The sequence below is a fragment of the Anser cygnoides genome, chromosome 30 (genome assembly GCF_040182565.1).
Source record: "Anser cygnoides isolate HZ-2024a breed goose chromosome 30, Taihu_goose_T2T_genome, whole genome shotgun sequence".
In the NCBI taxonomy this organism is placed as follows: Eukaryota; Metazoa; Chordata; class Aves; order Anseriformes; family Anatidae; genus Anser; species Anser cygnoides.
This window is the reverse complement of record NC_089902.1, coordinates 1,168,328-1,186,865: the sequence shown is the minus strand read 5'-3', so window position 1 is coordinate 1,186,865 and position 18,538 is coordinate 1,168,328. Positions and strand designations below refer to the sequence as shown.

The 18,538-nt window shown below is 50.0% G+C and overlaps 2 protein-coding genes across 2 annotated transcripts; one reads left to right on the top strand and one right to left on the bottom strand.

Annotated features, from left to right (window-relative positions):
• The first annotated feature begins 870 nt into the window (after positions 1-870).
• LOC136787596 (olfactory receptor 14J1-like) lies at positions 871-1,455 on the top strand. The gene has a single exon (XM_066984908.1). The coding sequence runs from the start codon at positions 871-873 to the stop codon at positions 1,453-1,455; it is 585 nt and encodes a 194-aa protein (XP_066841009.1).
• Positions 1,456-7,264: 5,809 nt separating this feature from the next.
• LOC136787595 (olfactory receptor 14A16-like) lies at positions 7,265-8,227 on the bottom strand. Its single transcript, XM_066984907.1, has one exon. It carries the CDS (start codon positions 8,225-8,227, stop codon positions 7,265-7,267), a length of 963 nt encoding a protein of 320 aa, XP_066841008.1.
• Between the last annotated feature and the right edge of the window lie 10,311 nt (positions 8,228-18,538).

Below are 18,538 nucleotides of genomic sequence, written 5' to 3'. Positions count from 1 at the left end.
GGGCAGCTGGAGTGAGGCCTCTGCAGCCCTGGTGAAGAGGGAAAAGCTGAGATCCTGCTCATGCAAGACAAGGTGAGGATCCTGTCCATCTACACTAGGACCAAAGCTTTTCTACTTTAAGCAGTCTCCACTTCTTTGGAAACACAAGAGTGTGATCACTGTCCTAAGCATAAGAATATTTGCCTTGCTCTACACTGTGGTTGGATGAGTTCTTTGCAACAACACTGCAAAGTTTATGGATCTCATAAGGGGACTGCACTTGCGTTTCCCCTATGTTCCTGCTTCCCTCCTGCTTCACAGAGGAAAGACTCCTCTGGAGCACACAGCAGCCCCTGCTCCCAGGGCCACTCTCAGAGAGCATCAGCTGCGATTCAAGCGATAGAGCTGCAGAAAGGTTCTCCTGCAAAGAGGGAAGCTTGGGATGAGAGTGCTCAAACAGTTGCAATAGGTTTTCCTCAGAGAAGTCTGTTCTAACTTTTTTCTGCCTTATCTTCTCCAACAGACAGCTGTGTCCAAAGTCAGGAAATGCCCAACATCAGCCCTGTGAGCGAGTTCCTCCTGCTGGCATTCGCAGACACGCGGGAGCTGCAGCTCCTGCACTTCGGGCTCTTCCTGGGCATCTACCTGGCTGCCCTCCTGGGCAATGGCCTCATCCTCACCGCCGTAGCCTGCGACCACCGCCTCCACACCCCCATGGACTTCTTCCTCCTCAACCTCGCCCTCCTTGACCTGGGATCCATCTCCACCACTCTGCCCAAAGCCATGGCCAATGCCCTCTGGGACACCAGGGCCATCTCCTACCAAGAATGTGCTGCACAGGTCTTTTTCTTTCTCTTCTTTATATCAGCAGAATATTTTACTCTTAATGTCATGTCCTGTGACCGCTACGTTGCCATCTGCAAGCCTCTGCACTATGGGAGCCTCCTGAGCAGCAGAGCTTGTGCCCAGATGGCAGCAGCTGCCTGGGGCAGTGGCTTCCTTGATGCTCTTCTGCAGACTACCAACACATTTTCCCTGCCCCTCTGCCAAGGCAATGCTGTGGACCAGTTCTTCTGTGAAATCCCCCAGATCCTCAAGCTCTCCTGCTCAGATGCGTACCTAAAGGAAGTTAGACTTCTGGTGGTTAGTGCATGTTTAGCATTTGGTTGTTTTCTTTTCATTGCGTTGTCCTATGTGCAGATCCTCAGAGCCGTGCTGAGGATGCCCTCTTCTCAGGGCCGGCACAAAGCCTTTTCCACTTGCGTCCCTCACCTGGCCGTGGTCTTGCTGTTTATCAGCCCTGCCTTATTTGCCTACCTGAAGCCCCCCTCCATCTCCTCCCCGTCCTTGGACCTGATGGTGGCAGTTCTGTACTCGGTGGTGCCTCCAGCAGTGAACCCCCTCATCTACAGCATGAGGAACCAGGAGCTGAAAGCCACACTGAAGAAACTGATTCTAGTTGTAGTATTTACTTAGGTAGGAACTGTCTTTCTCTGTTTTCTAGTTTAACTCAAGTTAATCTCAGGCAAGTTGTGACCCTTAGGTATAACATTTGTCCTGCTTTCAGTTAGGACATAGTTAATTTTCCTCCTAGTAGCTGGTAGGGTGCTATGTTTTGGATTAGGATGAGAAGAGCGCTGATAACATGCTGATGTTTTAATTGTTGCAGAGCAGTGTTTACACCAGGCCAAGGACTTTTTGGCTTCTCGCTCTGTCCTGCCAGCGAGCAGGCTGGGGGTGCAGCAGGAGCTGGGAGGGGACAGACCCAGGACAGCTGACCCAAACTGGCCACAGGGGTATTCCATACCATCTGGCGTCATGCTGAACAATTAATATGGGGGGGCTGGCCGGGGTGGGGGGGCTGGCTGCCCGGGGATAGGCTGGGCATCGGTCGGTGGGTGGTGAGCAAATGCATTGTGCATCACTTGTTTGTACACGTTATTATTATTATTATTATTATTATTATTATTATTGTCATCATCATCATCATCATCATCATTATTCTTTATTTCCTGTCCTAATAAACCCTTTCTATTTATCTCAACCCACAAGTTTTCATTTCTTACTAATTCTCTCCCCCCATCCTAGAGAGGTAGGGGGAAGGATGAGCGAACCTCTACAATGGTTTCGTAGAGGTAAGAGGCTTCAGGTAATGTTGATGCTGCTTTAACACTGAATTGAAACTTTGATGTAAGGCCGTTATCCAGCTTTAAAGAGTAACCTAAATCCCTAAATCTAAATGCTACTCCAACACCCTGACAGGAATCCACTAGTCTAATGTTTTAACTCAAACTGTTCCATGAAGCAAAACTCAGCCCATAGCTCATTCCCTTGCCTTTACTCTGGTGCTCACCCTAATCCCTACCCTTAACACTAGCATTAAAATCCTCTATTAAACCTAGACTTCTAGGCAGACGTAGAACAAAAAACTATTCCACAAAGCTTGCCCATAACCTAACCACAGACCTGACACCCTAAGCAGACCAACACATTTGCTAAATTTCTAACCCAGAAAAGTGAGCCCTAGTCCCACAGAGACTAGAGAGGTCAGCTCTGCCTCAGGATCTCCTGCCCCAGCAGGAGGAATGTGACTGGGGCAGTGACTGGGAGGTCACTTCTGTCTCTGCAGCTGATAGGGCAGCAGCAGGAACGTGTCACGCAAAGGGACTGTGAGGTGCCTTGTGTCTGGAGGTGGCAGGTCAGCCTTGGCTTCTCCCTGGGATGTGCACTTTGGGGCTGACATCTGCCAGTGGCCCTGCTAGGCCAGCAGAAGGCCCCTGCTTGGCATGCTGCCTGTGGGATCCCCTCTGCCTCCATCCCCAGGAGGACCCAGACAGAAAGAAGGCCTGCAGAGGGGTTGTCCTCTCCCTTCTGCTTGAGGCCAGGACTGGACAGCAGGAGGCACAAGGCTTGGCTGTGTCTAGCCAAGAAGCTGCAAGGCCAGCAGCAGGCCCAGGCCTTGGAAGATGCTGCTGAGCATCTATGATCAGACCAAGCGTTCTGTTTCAAGGAACAGCTAGTTAGGGTTGACAAGACATTGACGAAACGATAGAAAGTCCTGGATGAGAGCAAGGTGGTAAACAGAGATGGGTGTCTGCAAACTTCAAGGAAATAGGGCAAAGTGTGGGACAGAACAGGAAAGCCTGCAGAGGAGAAGGCAGAGGGTTCTGGCAGAAAGGGAGGCCCCAACAGCCCTGACGTTTCTGTCCCTTTGCCTAGAGCTTCTGAGGAGACGAGATAGAGTCATTGCAATGGGATCCCTTTGCTTCCTTGATACCCTGTGCAGGGGTGGGGAGGTGTCCTAATGAAGTTCTTCTCGTGGCATCACGCTGCCCACCACATCAGACAGACCCCAAGAAGAGCCCTGAGCCAGACGTGGGGGTGCAGGATCTCCCCTCCCAGTGGCTGGGGTCAGGCCTTGGCCCTTCTGCTTCACCAAAACCAACCAAGACTTTTCTCAGCACAGCGCTTTGCCTGTCTGCAATCATGGCCTCCAATGATCTGCCCTAAGAAGTCCCTGGGGAGGCTTTGTTAGGAACAGCCCTCAGTGGGGCCCATTAATACTCCAAGTCACTTCAACTTTTCCTTCTGACTTTACTTTCTCAAGCAGTTGCATCATTCTCCTCCCAGTACCCATGTTTCACTGACTCAGCACCAAAATACACCACAGAGCTCATTAAAATGCAGAATGTCCTAAGCAGCCATATCTCTCCCACAGTTTTCTTCATGTCTTCAAGACTTGTGCAGCTAATTGGAGAGCTTTCATGGTGTAGTTAAGGAGGAAGATTTAAAAGAACATCCTGTCTCATTTTAAAGGCTGAATTTTGTTGCATTTCATTTTGGAGCACCATTTTCCCACAGATATTGGTCTAGAGTTGCTCCTTTGAAGCCCTGCTGAGGTAGGAAGAGCAGGGTTTTTCCTGTTTAAAATCAAAAAACAGGAAATCATGCTGCAATTTAAAAACAAAAACAAACAAACAAACAAAAAAAAGTTCAAGTTCCTCAGTTTTTTCACGTTCCTCATTTTGTTGCCTCCAGGGAAGTTTACCTTCCAATAAGGATGACTGTACATGGTATATTTTACACTGATTAATAGGAAATTTAAAATAGTAGTGTTAATATTAATCCATATCATAGTAATTCAATGATAAATGACGAGTTTCTTGGTAAGGAAACCATTAGACAGAGTGCTGAGAGATGGGCGAGCTGGAACTCCCTGAAGCTCAAAGCAGCAACTGGGTTGGTGAGAGTGGTCTGAATGATCAAAGAGTAAGGGGAGGGCAAAACAGGAGACCCATGGGAAGTGCATAGATCCAGACAGGCAGCTGGAAAGGGGGCATTCAGCAGGGTCTTTGTAATCAAGATGGGTTTTGTGCCTGGAAGATAAGGGAGCACACCATGATAGACAAAGCAATGACAATGCAAGTACAGGTGAACACCAGTATTTCTTCTCCTGTAATGAATACACATCCTGAAAATTAACATTTCATCATGATAGAAATTACACTTCACGTGAGACATTTAATGGAAGGGTTTGAATCATCTGAGCTGAAGAGTAGTTGCTTTATTTGTTAAGTACTAAAAAAATTACAGGGTATTCAGGCAGAGCTTTGCTGTCTGACCATAAGCATAACCAGGGAAAACCTCCTGTGGCCCCGTTGTGATTGAGGCACTTCCCTGGACCAGCAGATGTCAGATAAGACCTGCAGGAGACCAGAGCCCTTTGGGAAAATCAGGTGGAGCCAGGTGGAATTCCCAGGGTACCTCCACTGCCAGCAGTGGTCTTTGTCCCTGTAACTGCAGCTCAGCCCAGCACAGGAAACCCCTTCAAAGACAAACCCCTTCTTCAGTGGGTTCCTGGGATTGACCTAGATTTGAAATGGCCATTGGGAACCTGAGTTACTCTTTCTTATTCCTATGAGACACTTCAACATCCGCCTACCTTCCTGGGTCATCTCTAGCAAACTCAGGCTGAAACACTGAAGTATAGCATGCTTCAAGTGGCTGAGGCAGAACCCATCAGCTTGCCCCACTTTGGGGAATCATCCCCTTCCAACTAGGGATATGAAAGTGAAAAATGTGAAATGACCTGTCAGGTCAATGCGCAGAGTAAGGGAAAGTCATAGGTATTGTGCTGGAGTGTCAGACGGCAAAAAGCACTGCACTGTGCCTCAGAGTAATCAAGGAGACCTAATCCAGTTCATCTGTGAGATAAAGCAGAGTGAAGGACGTTGAGTTGTGTCCTAACATAAAGAAGGATGTACATCACTGCTGAAGGAACTGTCTTTTTGTGCCATCACCAATGCAAATTATACAAGAACTACATCAAATAAAGGTAAGCTGTCCCACCCTGGCCCTGTCACACCATGGGGCAGCGGAGGGCCCTTTTTCAGTTTCAGCCTCTTTTTCAGAGAGGCTTTGCCCTCTCCCTGCGCACCATGGTGCAGAGCCTGGCCCTGGACACTGCGTGAGCGCCGTGCAGGTTGTGGCAGGCTGCGGTGAAGGGACGAATGCCCTGGGCCCCCTTCCTGCTCTGCCCAGGCCAGCAAGGGCCCCGAGCGGCCTCGTGTCCCCTGCCCCTGCAGCTCTGGGCTCCCTTCCCCAGCCCTGGCTCTGCAGCACCAAGCCCTGCTGGGAGCCCTCCCCTGCATGCTGCCACCGCTCCCTGACGCTGCTGGTGCCCTCTGCCGGGCACTGCCCAGCCCAGCCCAGCCCAAATCCTGCCCACCTCTCCCCACCTCCCTGCCCTTGCCTGGTCACCCAGTCTAGGTCCTTTCCTACTGTTCACTGAAGGCCTCTGAGACCTTTGTGCTGTGGCCTCGCTGTGTGTCCTGGCATTGCAGAGCTCCCATCAGCCCGTGCATCCTTTGGCTTGGCTTTACTGTGAAGACCCACTCGCTGCCCACCGAACACAAGGCACACGGCATCCCAGGAGAACCCTTAGGGTATCCTGGTGGTTCCTGATACCTCCCTGATGACGCCAGCCCTGTCACGTTTCAATCCCAGGAAGCTGCTTCTTGACCAGTCAGGGCCTCCAGGGGCACTGGGCATCCACCAGTGACGACTCAGTCCAGCCCTGACTCCCTCACCCCCCACCCCGTTTCTTCATTGTGTCTTTCAGGTCCTGGTTCCCCATGCTGTAGATAAGAGGGTTCACTGCTGGAGGTACTGCCATGTACAGAAACGAAACCACCAGGCCCAGGGATGGTGAGGAGATGGAGGGGAGCTTCAGGTAGGCAAACATGGCATTGCTGACAAACAGGGAGCACTTTTTTATTTTTTTTATTTTTATTTTTATTTTTTATTTTTATTTTTATTTTTATTTTTATTTTTATTTTTATTTTTATTTTTATTTTTATTTTTATTTTTATTTATTATTGTTTTTATTATTTTTATATTTTTTATTTTTTAATTTTTTTTCTTTTTTTGTTGTTGTTTGTTTGTTTTCTTATTAGACTGACTTTACCTCAACTGATGAGTTCTTGTACTTCTTCTGTTTTCGATTCACATGGTGGCAGTGAGCTAACGGCTCTGTGGTTTTCGCTGCCTGCCAGGTGCAACGAACAGCAGATGAGTCCTTGCCGAGCCCTCATTCCCTACAAGACTGTGCTGTGACCCTGATTTCAGCACATGGATCTAGTGGAGGAACACGAAAGGCAAATATCCTCTTTGTTGTCTATTCCTTGGAAATGTTCTTGACCACAGTTTTTTAAGAAGACATCAGCCTTCAGGCAGAGCCCTGAGGAGATTCTTTACGAGTACTGAAATGTTTCTCTGGAGGCCGGCTGTGCCACTGCCGTGCCCACTGCCTGTCCCTGCCTGCAGTCCCAGCACAGCCCCACAGCAGCACTGGCACCAAGCTACAGGAGCAGCCGGGCCTGACCCCACCAGCAGGGCTCAGCACCAGAGGGGGGCAGTGGCAAGAGAGCAGCTCGGCATGCCCCAAGCGCTGGTGCTCCCTGCCCGTGCTGCTGGGATGGGACTCGTTTCCTCTGCAGCCCTGCACATGGCACTGCCCCTGCAGAGCCAGAGCAGCTCTCACAGGAAGGAAGTCACACAAGGAAGACAGTGCAGGCTCCTTTCTTTTGTTTATGTTCACAGAGGGCCTGGCTCCTGATATGCAGAATCTCTGAGATTGAATGAGATGAATCATATCATTTTAATGGGCAACTTTAGACGTATTAAAACAAAGAAAGTTCTGTAATGAAAACACTCATAAATACACAAACACACACAAAAATAGTTATATATATAATATTCGTTGTTCTTCTAAACATTGATATTACTAGTCATCTGCAGAGGTAGAATGGAAATTTATTGCTTTTGAAACACATCTACTCATTAATTTCCACAGCGCTTGCTTAAGCTCCTTGTTCCTCATGCTGTAGATGAGGGGGTTCTCTGCTGGAGGCACCACCGAGTACAGAAATGACAACACCAGGTCCAGGGATGGGGAAGAGATGGAGGGGGGCTTCAGGTAGGCAACCACACCAGTGCTGACAAACAGGGAGACCACAGCCAGGTGAGGGAGGCACGTGGAAAAGGCTTTGTGCCGGCCCTGCTCAGAGGGCATCCTCAGCACTGCCCTGAAGATCTGCACATAGGACAGCACAATGAAAACAAAACAAACAAATACTAAAGAAACACTAAACACAAGTGCCCCAACTTCCCTGAGGTAGGCATCTGAGCAGGAGAGCTTGAGGATCTGGGGGATTTCACAGAAGAACTGGTCCACAGCATTACCTTGGCAGAGGGGCAGGGAAAATGTAGTGGCCGTGTGCAGGACAGCATTGAGAAAGCCACTGCCCCAGGCAGCTGCTGCCATCTGGGCACAAGCTCTGCTGCCCACGAGGCTCCCGTAGTGCAGGGGCTTGCAGATGGCAACGTAGCGGTCGTAGGCCATGATGGTGAGAAGGGAATACTCTGCTGATATGAAGGAGAGAAAGAAAAAGACCTGTGCAGCACATCCCTGACAGGAGATGGCCCTGGTGTCCCAGAGGGCATTGGCCATGGCTTTGGGCAGAGTGGTGGAGATGGATCCCAGGTCAAGGAGGGCGAGGTTGAGGAGGAAGAAGTCCATGGGGGTGTGGAGGCGGTGGTCGCAGGCTACGGCGGTGAGGATGAGGCCGTTGCCCAGGAGGGCAGCCAGGTAGATGCCCAGGAAGAGCGCGAAGTGCAGGAGCTGCAGCTCCCGCGTGTCTGCGAATGCCAGCAGGAGGAACTCGCTCACAGAGCTGCTGTTGGCCATTTCCTGAATTTGGGAGCAGTTGTCTGTTGAAAAGGAGAAGGCAGAAAAAAGTTAAAGCAGACTTCTCTGAGGAAAACTTATTGCAAGCCTTACAGCACTCTCATCCCAAGCCTCTCTCTTTGCAGGAGAACCTTTCTGCAGCTCTCCTGCTTGAGCTGCAGCTGGTGCTGGCTGAGAGTGGCACTGGGAGCAGGGGCTGCTGTGGGCTCCAGAGGAGTCCTTCCTGCTGTGCAGCAGGAGGGAGGCAGGAACATGGGGGAAACTCAAGTTCAGTCCACTGGTCAGACCAGGAGATTTGCAGTGTTGCTTCAATGAAGGTATCCAACCACAGTGTAGAACAAGAGGCATTTATTTGCTTTATGTTCTGGTAGCTACGCCTGTAATGTTTAGGAAGAACCATCTATTCGGTGTTCCCCTGAGAAGAAACTACCGACAGCTGAGAACAGAGAAGCCCCAGACCAAGTGCAGCTGGACAGGATCCTCACCTTGTCTTGAATGAGCAGGATCTCAGCTCTTCCCTCCCAGACAGGGCTGCAGAGGCCTCACTCCAGCTGCCCACAGACAGCCATCCAGCAGCACGGACATGGCCTCAGCATGGAGGTGTCTTCTCCTTGGGGCACCTGGATAACACAAGGATGCCACGAGAGAGCTGCATCCTGCTGGAGAGCAGCCTCCAGGCCAGAAGAATGCCCCACAGACAGACATGAATATCTGCAAGCCAGCCTGTTCCAATATCCCATCTGCATCCCCTGCAGTGTCTGGAGGAGGATTGGCCACTCCAATCTTGGCTGACCAGGGGCAGCTGGGTTATGACACTCCAACGGGCTTCTGCCAGACTTCCTCACCTCGCAGTGCCATCCAGCAGGACTCCCAAAGCCTACTGCATTGCCCACTGCCCTCCCAGCAACAAGACCCAGCAGGAGACCCTTCCAGGACCTGCAGCTGCATGGCCCTGCAGCCAGAGACGTACCTTGTCAAGGGCTGTGCAGATTTCTCCTGCACGCAGCTCTCAGCATCCTCCCACTGCCAACTGCCTCCAAGCCCTCTCTCCTTCTCTCCTGTCCCCCTGCCACCTGCGGTCAGAGCCCCCAGCCCTTCTGCGCTGTGCACAGGAGCTGCTCCTGGGCACAGCTCTCTCTCTGCTCCAGGGCCCTCTTGCCACGAGCTCTCTCTGTCCCACGAGCCCGGCCCAGCTCAGCACCAGACGCCCAGCCCAAGGCATTGGAATCCCCCCTCGGGGGGCTTTGCTGAGGAGCCCACGAACCTCAGGCACTGAGAGACAATTGAAGCCATCTCTCAACAAGTCCAAGTCAGAGGCAAGTTTCCTGCAGTGTCCCCCTGAGGGCCAGCACTGACACAGCCTCCCTTGGAGCTCGTTAGAGCAGAGCATTGGAGGCAGTGAGGATAAGCAGACAAAGGCAATGTGAAGGTCACACTGATGTGTAGGAAAACTGGATGTGTTTCACGAATGAAAAGGACCAGGCCTTGACCCCCAGCCCCTGGGAAGGGAGATCCTTTCCCTTCACACAGCCAGAGCCATGGACACAAAGACCTGGGTCCTGTTGGGACCCGGCCCAGGTGCAGCACCTTGCTCTTGGACTTGTTGAACCTCCTTAGGTTCACATGGGCCCAAATTTCAAGCTTGTCCAAGACCCTTTGGATGGCATCACTTCCTCTGTTGCAATAAACTACACCACTCAGCTTGGTGTCATCTGCACACTTGCTGAGGGTGCACTCTACCCCACCGTCCCTGTCATTGATAAAGATATTAAACAGTACTGGTCCCAGGATAGACCTTTGAGGGACACCACTCATCACCAGCCTCCAGTTGGACATAGAGCCGTTGACCATCGCTCCTGGGTGTGACCTTCAAGCCAACTCCTTATCCACTCAATGGTCCACCCAGCAAATGCGTATCCCATCTATTTGGAGACCAGGATGTCATGTGGGACCGTGTCAAAGGTCTTACAGAAGTCCAAGTAGATGACATCGGTCGGTCTTCCCTTGTCTGATGTGGTCACTCCATTGTAGAAAGCCACCAGATTGGTCAGGCACAACTTACCCTTTGGTGAAGCCATGCTGGCTGTCTTGGATCACCTCTCTGCCTTGCATGTGCCTTGACATTGATTCCAGGAGGATCCTTCGCATGGTCTTGCCAGGCACAGAGGTGAGACTCACCAAGTTCCTTGGATCCTCCTTTCTCTCCTTTTTGAAAATGGGAGTGATGTTTTACTTTTTCCAGTCACCGGGGACTTCACCTGACTGCCAGGACTTTTCAAATATGATGGAGAGAGGCTTGGCAACTACATCAGCCAGTTCCCTCAGGACCTGGGGTGCAAGTCATCAGGCCCCATAGACTTGTACGTGTTTAGTTTCATCAGGTGTTCCCAAAGCTGCTCTTCACTTACAGTGCGTGGGACTTTGCCCCCCAGCCTCCATCTCTGGGTTCAGGGAAATGAAAGACTCGGGAAGCCTGACTGGCAGGGAAGACTGAGGAGAAGACGTTGTTGAGTCTCTCAGCCTTCTCCATGGCTGTCATTACCAGGTCTCACTTCTCATCCATCAGAGGGGGAACACTCTCCTTGGCCTTTCTTTTCTGAGCAATGTATCTATAGAATCCCTTCCTTTTATTCTTTGCATCCCCTCCCAAGCTCAGTTTCATCTGTGCCATGGATTTCCTTATTCCATCCCTGCACATCCAAAACAAATCCATGCATGAGGGCCTGGAAAAAGGAACCCTGGACCATAGAAGGCATTCTGGAAACAAAACTTGTAGGTAGGAAGCGCAGGTTTGTGGAGGTGCAGAGCTGATTGGCACATTGTACACGACACTCCTAAAGACCGTTTTGCCCTTTTCCCTTCTGAGTACAACGCCACTTCTGTCTCAAGACTAGAGTAGCCAACAGAGGCGAGACAGATACTCTGGGATCAAGAATGTCATCAGAGAGCTGATCCCAATAAGATATGGGGAGGTCAGGATCAGCCTGGACAAGAGAGATGTGAGATTTTGGGGTGGGAAGAAGAGCTTGGCCAGCAGAAATTAATGACTTCGTAGAGGTAAGAGGGTTCATGTAATGTTGATGCTGCAATAACACTGACTTAAAACAGTCACGTATGGCCCTTAACTTACTTGAACCAGGAATTTTAGTCCCTAAACCTAAATGCTACTACAACACTCTGAAAGGAATTCATTTTCTCTCTTGTTCAACCTGATCCCGTCCCTTAACACTAGCATTAAAATGCTCTATTTACCCGTAGACTTCTTGGTAGACCTAAAAAACCCTAAACCATAGAGCTTGTCCATACCTTAACCACAGACCTGAAAACCACAAGCAGAACACCAAACACACCCACTAAAACTTTGCTTAATCTCTAACCCAGAAAGTGAAAAATAGGTACCGAGGGGGCTAGAGAGAGGTCAGCTCTGCCTCAGGATCTCCTGCCCCAGCAGGAGGAATGTGACTGGGGCAGTGACTGGGAGGTCACTTCTGTCTCTGCAGCTGATAGGGCAGCAGCAGGAACGTGTCACACAAAGGGACTGTGAGGTCCCTTGTGTCTGGAGGTGGCAGGTCACCCTTGGCTTCTCCCTGGGATGTGCACTTTGGGGTGACATCTGCCAGTGGCCCTGCTAGGCCAGCAGAAGGCCCCTGCTTGGCATGCTGCCTGTGGGATCCCCTCTGCCTCCATCCCCAGGAGGACCCAGACACAAAGAAGGCCCGCACAGGGCTTGTCCTGTCCCTTTTGCTCGAGTCCAGGACTGGACAGCAGGAGGCCCAAGGCTTGGCTGTGTCTAGCCAAGAAGCTGCAAGGCCAGCAGCAGGCCCAGGCCTTGGAAGATGCTGGTGAGGTGACTTCTGTGTGCTTGGCTGACAGGCTGCAAGGAGCCTGATGGGTTGGGATGCCTGCTTCAGGAGTGGTTTCCACCCTGATGGAGCTTTCTTTGGTAGTAGGAAAGAGCAGGAGAGAAAAAACTGCCACAAGGTGCACCTTGGAAGGGTGGCACTGGCCACAAGGAGGAAGAAATGTCCCTCAAAGAGTAGTGCTGTGGTGACAGAGGTCACCCAAAGATCAGACTCTAGCTTTGTGTTTCAAGGAACAGCTGGTAAAGGTTGACAAGACGTCAGTGAAATGATGGAAATGCTGGGATGAGAGCAAGGTGGTAAACAGAGATGGGTGTCTGCAGACTTCAAGGAAATAGGGCAAAGTGTGGGACAGGATAGGAAAGCCTGCAGAGGAGAAGGCAGAGGGTGCTGGCAAGAATGGAAGGCCCCAACAGCCCTGACCTTTTTGTCCCTTTGGCTAGAGCTTCTGAGGAGACGAGATAGAGTCATTGCAAAGGGGCCTCACTGCTTCCTTGATACCCTGTGCAGGGGTGGGGAGGTGTCCTAATGAAGTTCTTCTCGTGACATCACGCTGCCCACCACATCATACAGACCCCAAGAAGAGCCCTGAGCCAGACGTGGGGATGCAGTATCTCCCCTCCCAGTGGCTGGGGTCAGGCCTTGGCCCTTCTGGTTCAACAAAACCCCATAGACTTGTACTTGTTTAGGTTCATCAGATGGTCTCGAACCTTCTCTTCACTTACAGCGGGTGGGACTTTGCCCCCCAGTCTCCACGTCTGGGTTCAGGGAAATGAAAGACTTGGGAAGCCTGACTGGCAGGGAAGACTGAGGAGAAGATGTTGCTGAGTCCCTCAGCCTTCTCCATGTCTGTCATTACCAGTTCACCCTTCTCATCCATCAGAGGGGGTACACTCTCCTTGGCCTTTCTTTTCTGAGCCATGTATCTGTAGAATCTCTTCCTGTTATTCTTTGCTTCACTTGATAAGCTCATCTGTGCCTTGGCTTTCACAGAATCACAGAATCACAGAATCGTCTAGGTTGGAAGAGACCTCCAAGATCACCCAGTCCAACCTCTGACCTAACACTAACAAGTCCTACACTAAACCATATCACTAAGCCCAACATCTAATCGTCTCTTAAAGACCTCCAGGGATGGTGACTCAACCACTTCCCTGGGCAGCCCGTTCCAATGCCTAACAACCCTTTCGGTAAAGAAGTTCCTCCTAATATCCAACCTAAACCTCCCGTGGCACAACTTTAGCCCATTCCCCCTCATCCTGTCACCAGGCACGTGGGAGAAAGACCAACCCCCACCTCTCTAGAGCCTCCTTTAAGGTACCTGTAGAGAGTGATAAGGTCGCCCCTGAGCCTGCTCTTTTCCAGGCTGAACAATCCCAGCTCCCTCAGCTACTCCTCGTAAGACTTGTTCTCCAGACCCCTCACCAGCTTCGTCGCCCTTCTCTGGACTCTCTCAAGCACCTCCATGTCCTTCTTGTAGCGAGGGGCCCAAAACTGAAGACAGTACTTGAGGTGTGGCCTCACCAGAGCCGAGTACAGGGGGACAATCACCTCCCTAGACCTGCTGGCTTCGCTGTTTCTTATACAAGCCAGGATGCTGTTGGTCTTCTTGGCCACCTGAGCACACCGCTGGCTCATATTCAGCCGACTATCAACCAGTACTCCCAGGTCCTTCTCTGCCAGGCAGCTTTCCAACCACTCATCTCCCAGCCTGTAGCACCTGTAGCCTGACCCCCGAGGGACACCACTCATCACCAGCCTCCACTTGGATATAGAGCCATTGACCATCACTCTCTGGGTGTGACCTTCAAGCCAAGTCCTTATCCACTCAATGGTCCACCAGCAAATGCGTATCCCATCTATTTGGAGACCAGGATGTCATGTGGGACCGTGTCAAAGGTCTTACAGAAGTCCAAGTAGATGACATCGGTCTGTCTTCTTTTGTTGTCTGATGTGGTCACTCCATTGTAGAAAGCCACCAGATTGGTCAGGCACCACTTACCCTTTGGTGAAGCCATGCTGGCTCTCTCAGATCACCTCTTTGTCTTGCAAGTGCCTTGACATTGATTCCAGGAGGATCTTTTCCATGATCTTGCCAGGCACAGCGGTGAGGTTCACCATTCTGTAGTTCCCTGGGTCCTCCTTTCTGGGTGACCCTTTCGGTGACAAACTGGAGCTGATTGATACGGCGGTGCACTAAGGCATAGAGTGGTAACCAGGCTAGAATAAGAGAAAGTAGGAACCAATAAGAAGGAGTTGTTAGGTTCAAACGGGCCTATAGAGGGCTACGTGTGATCAAAAGGAATGCACCAATCAGAAGTCTGTAACTACGTTTGGCAGCCACGTGCAGCGCATGTAGGGGCTCAGAAAAGCTATATAAGATCTGGCATTGGGACAATAAAGGGTCTCCATTTCTCGACTATCTTGGAGTCTGTGTCGTCATTCCCTTCAAATGGTGACCCCGATGTGATAAGGGGTAGAGCAATGCTGCACGAGCATCCGGAGGGAACCCAGCCGAACGAATCAAGCTCGCAGCTGGACTGCAGCTTCAACCCCGGGACATCGCCTGAAGGACAGGTGAGCGGCTGGGCATTCACAATGGGAGCCAATCTCTCATGAGAAGAAGAAGCAATAGTAACATTATTAACGCTATTATTAACCAAAAGGGGTGTAAAATATGACCCATTTAAGATAAAGCTACTATTAAAGTTTTTGCAAAAACAAGGGGTCCCCTCGATGGCCTCAGCTATATTCGATGTAGAGACTTGGGAACAAGTGGGGGAGAAAGTGTGGGAGGCAGCATCAAGCGGGGATGTGACCGCAGCTGAGGTTATGACCACGTGGCGCCTGGTAATGGAGACTTTAAGAGCGTGGCAGGCGGAAAAGAAGGTACAGAGCGCCACCGCCTGGGCGATCCTGATAGCAGCTCCGGGATCGGAGTCTGATGAGCCACCAGAGCAGGACAATTTAATAGACGTGGGGGACGATCAAGAAGAGTGTTGCGAACCAGCACTGCTTAGCCCTACTCCGCGAGCTCCCTCAGCTCCCACATTGCTCCATCTTAATAATGCCTCCGTGGGAATTCGAGTTTTTGATCCACGGGAGTGATGGGAGCAGGTATGCCGGAAAGCTTTAAAGGACGGGGACCCAATAGGAATGGCTTTCCCGGTAGAAGTGCGTGCCAATGGTCCAAATGAGTATCACGCTTTTCAGTGGGATTTAATTAAAGAATTACGAAAGACGGTGACTACGTACGGGTTGCATGCACTGTTTACACAGTCATTGTTAGAGAACGTCATGACTGGTCAATTGTTAGTGCCCTATGACTGTCGCCAGATTGCTGCAATGATTTTAACAGGTAAAAGATATAGCGCGCTCCTGTTGGGGTGCTCAAGCACCACCTTGACAGGATTTTTTGTACTGCCTGGAGTTATTGATGCTGATTATGAAGGGGTCATACAAGCCATGGCCCGGACTCCCTCGCCACCGGTGCTTGTGCCAAAGGATACCAGAATTGCCCAGTTAATATTATTTAAAGCAACGGTTCCCCAAGCAGAACAGTGCGAGTGACGTGACAGGGGTTTTGGGTGAACAGGATCCCCGTCAGTCTTCTGGGCCTCGACCATTGCCACCAAAAGACCTATATTGACCCTGACACTACATCACCCGACTGCTGACCCCCCGAATGCGTCACGGTGTTAATGGATACAGGGGCAGATGTAACAGTAATAGTCCTAAAGGACTGGCCTAGCAGATGGCCGTTGGATTCAACTGCAAAAGGCCTCATGGGGGTGGGTGGTGTTTCCAATACTTGTCAAAGTAAATATATGCTTACCATTAAAACTCACGAAGGTTCGGCATACCACGTTCGGCCATATGCTGCCCCAATACCTGTCAGCCTCCTGGGGAGAGATGTGATGGGGCAGGGCAATTTCATCCTGAGCTCTCCGGAAAATTTTCGATAGCGGCCATTGACAAGCGACCACTCATGAAACTCACCTGGAAAACTGAGAAGCCAGTGTGGGTGGATCAATGGCCGCTTCCAGTGGAAAAGGTCGCTGTGCTCCAAGAACTTATTAAAGAGCAATTGAAATTAGGACATATCACCCCCACAACTAGTCCTTGGAACTCACCAATATTTGTGATCAAAAAGAAAAATGGGAAATGGTGACTGCTCCATGACCTGCGTCAGATAAACAACGTCATGGAAGACATGGGAGCTCTCCAGCCCAGATTGCCTTCCCCTACTATGCTCCCTCGAAGTTGGAATATACTAATTATTGACTTGAAGGATTGTTTTTTTACTATACCACTTCACTCTGAAGATGCTCCCCGATTTGCCTTTTCAGTCCCAAAAATCAACAGGGGTGAACCCATAGACAGATATCACTGGACTGTACTATCCCAAGGGATGAAAAATTCCCCAACTATATGCCAGACATACGTTGCAGAAGCTTTGCGCCCTGTGCGAAGGCAATTCCCTCACGTGTACATTTATCACTATATGGATGGTATATTGCTCTCCAGCCCATCCAAGAGCTTAGCGCAAGAAGTGCTGCCTGTTCTACAGCAGGAGTTGCAAAAAAGAGGGTTACAAATTGCGCCAGAAAAAATCCAGACGGAAGCACCTTGGAAATATTTAGGCTGGAAGATATTACAACAGAGTATTCAACCCCAAAATGTAGCCATCACAATGGAAATCTGCATGCTGAATGATGTCCGGAAGCTTATAGGAAATATAAATTGGATACGAACGCTCTGCGGCATTGATAATCAAACCTTAGCACCATTGTTTGAAATTTTGAAGGGGGACATGGACATTAATGCACCCCGAAACATGACTAATGGGGCCAGAATAGCTTTAAGCAACGTTGAGGAAAAAATTTCAGCCCAACAATGCCAACGATGCGCGGAAAACTTACCCATTCAGCTCTACATATGCAACCAGAATCCGCAACCTTTAGCTATCATTGCGCAATGGGATCCCGCCGCAGCAAATCCACTGTTGTTACTGGAATGGGTATTCTTACCTCATCAACCTACTAAGACATTCGCGACTCGCATTGAAATGTTTGCAGCCTTAATTAAGAAGGGCAGAGAACGTATCGTAGAGATAGCTGGAGAGGAACCAAAAAGCATTGCTATCCCGATAGTTAAGGACTACCTCAACTGGTGCCCCCAGAATAGCATTGAGCTGCAAGCAGCCCTTTCGGGCTTTGATGGTCAATTAGATATACACCTCCCTTCTCACAAAATGTTCACCTTTTATAATAATGTGCAACTCGAGGTTAAACCCCTATATAGATGGCACCCTATCCAAGGACAAACTCTATTCACTGATGGGTCGGGGCGAACAGGAAAAGCAGTAGTTACATGGGAACAAGGGGGCCAGTGGAATCACATAATGGAAAACATTCAAGGCTCCCCACAAATAGTAGAATTGCATGCAATAATATTGGCATTTAAACAATGGCATCAGGTCCCAGTGAATATTGTGTCAGATTCACAATATGCGGTGGGAGTGGTACAACGAATTGAACGATCTCAAATCAGGCACATTCAGAATGAAGCACTATTTGCAAAATTCAAGGAATTGCTATTCCTTGTTGAGCAACTTACCCATCCATACTGCATAATTCATATTAGGAGTCATACCACCTTACCAGGTTTCCTTACAGAGGGGAATGCCCGAGCCGACCACCTAGCTAATGTAACATTGCGAGTCCCGGTACCAAATACACTATCTCAGGCTTGTTTGTCACACCAATTCTTTCACCAGGCAGCGAAAGTATTGTCCAGACAATTTGCCATCCCTATAGTAGAGGCAAAACTCATAGTCCAAACCTGCCCAGATTGTCAACAGCAGACAGGCCCACTGACTACCGTCAATCCTAGGGGCCTGTCCTCCCTTCAGATTTGGCAAACCGACGTTACTCACATTCCCAAATTCGGAAGGTTAAAATATGTTCACGTATCCATAGACACCTTTTCACACGCAGTCTGGGCCACGGCGATGGCAGGCAAGACTAGCCGCCATGTCCAAGCACATTTTCGTGCAGCCTTTGCCGCCCTTGGCATCCCAAAAGAAATAAAAACAGATAATGGCATTGCATATGTCAGCCACTCTACAACGGCATTTTTTCACACTTGGGGTATCACGCACAAGACAGGCATCCCACATTCACCCACAGGACAAGCCATAGTAGAACGAGTACACCGCACAATAAAGGACCTGCTAGCAAAACAAAAACAGGGGGAGACCCAAGAGACACCACAGAATAGGTTAGCTAAAGTAATCTATGTTATGAATCAGTTAACACTACCTTTTCAACACGAAGATGTACCACCCTTTATTAAGCATTTTAAAAGAATGGAATCAGGACTAACATCAGTTAAAACAGGGAAAGCGATGGTTATGATGCAAAACTTGGATACCGGGGGGTGGGAAGGA

What these genes read in the sequence shown, in the direction of transcription:
- LOC136787596 (XM_066984908.1), top strand. Translation starts at nt 871, where the DNA reads ATGTCCTGTGACCGCTACGTTGCCATCTGCAAGCCTCTGCACTATGGG.
- LOC136787595 (XM_066984907.1), bottom strand. Translation starts at nt 8,227, where the DNA reads ATGGCCAACAGCAGCTCTGTGAGCGAGTTCCTCCTGCTGGCATTCGCA.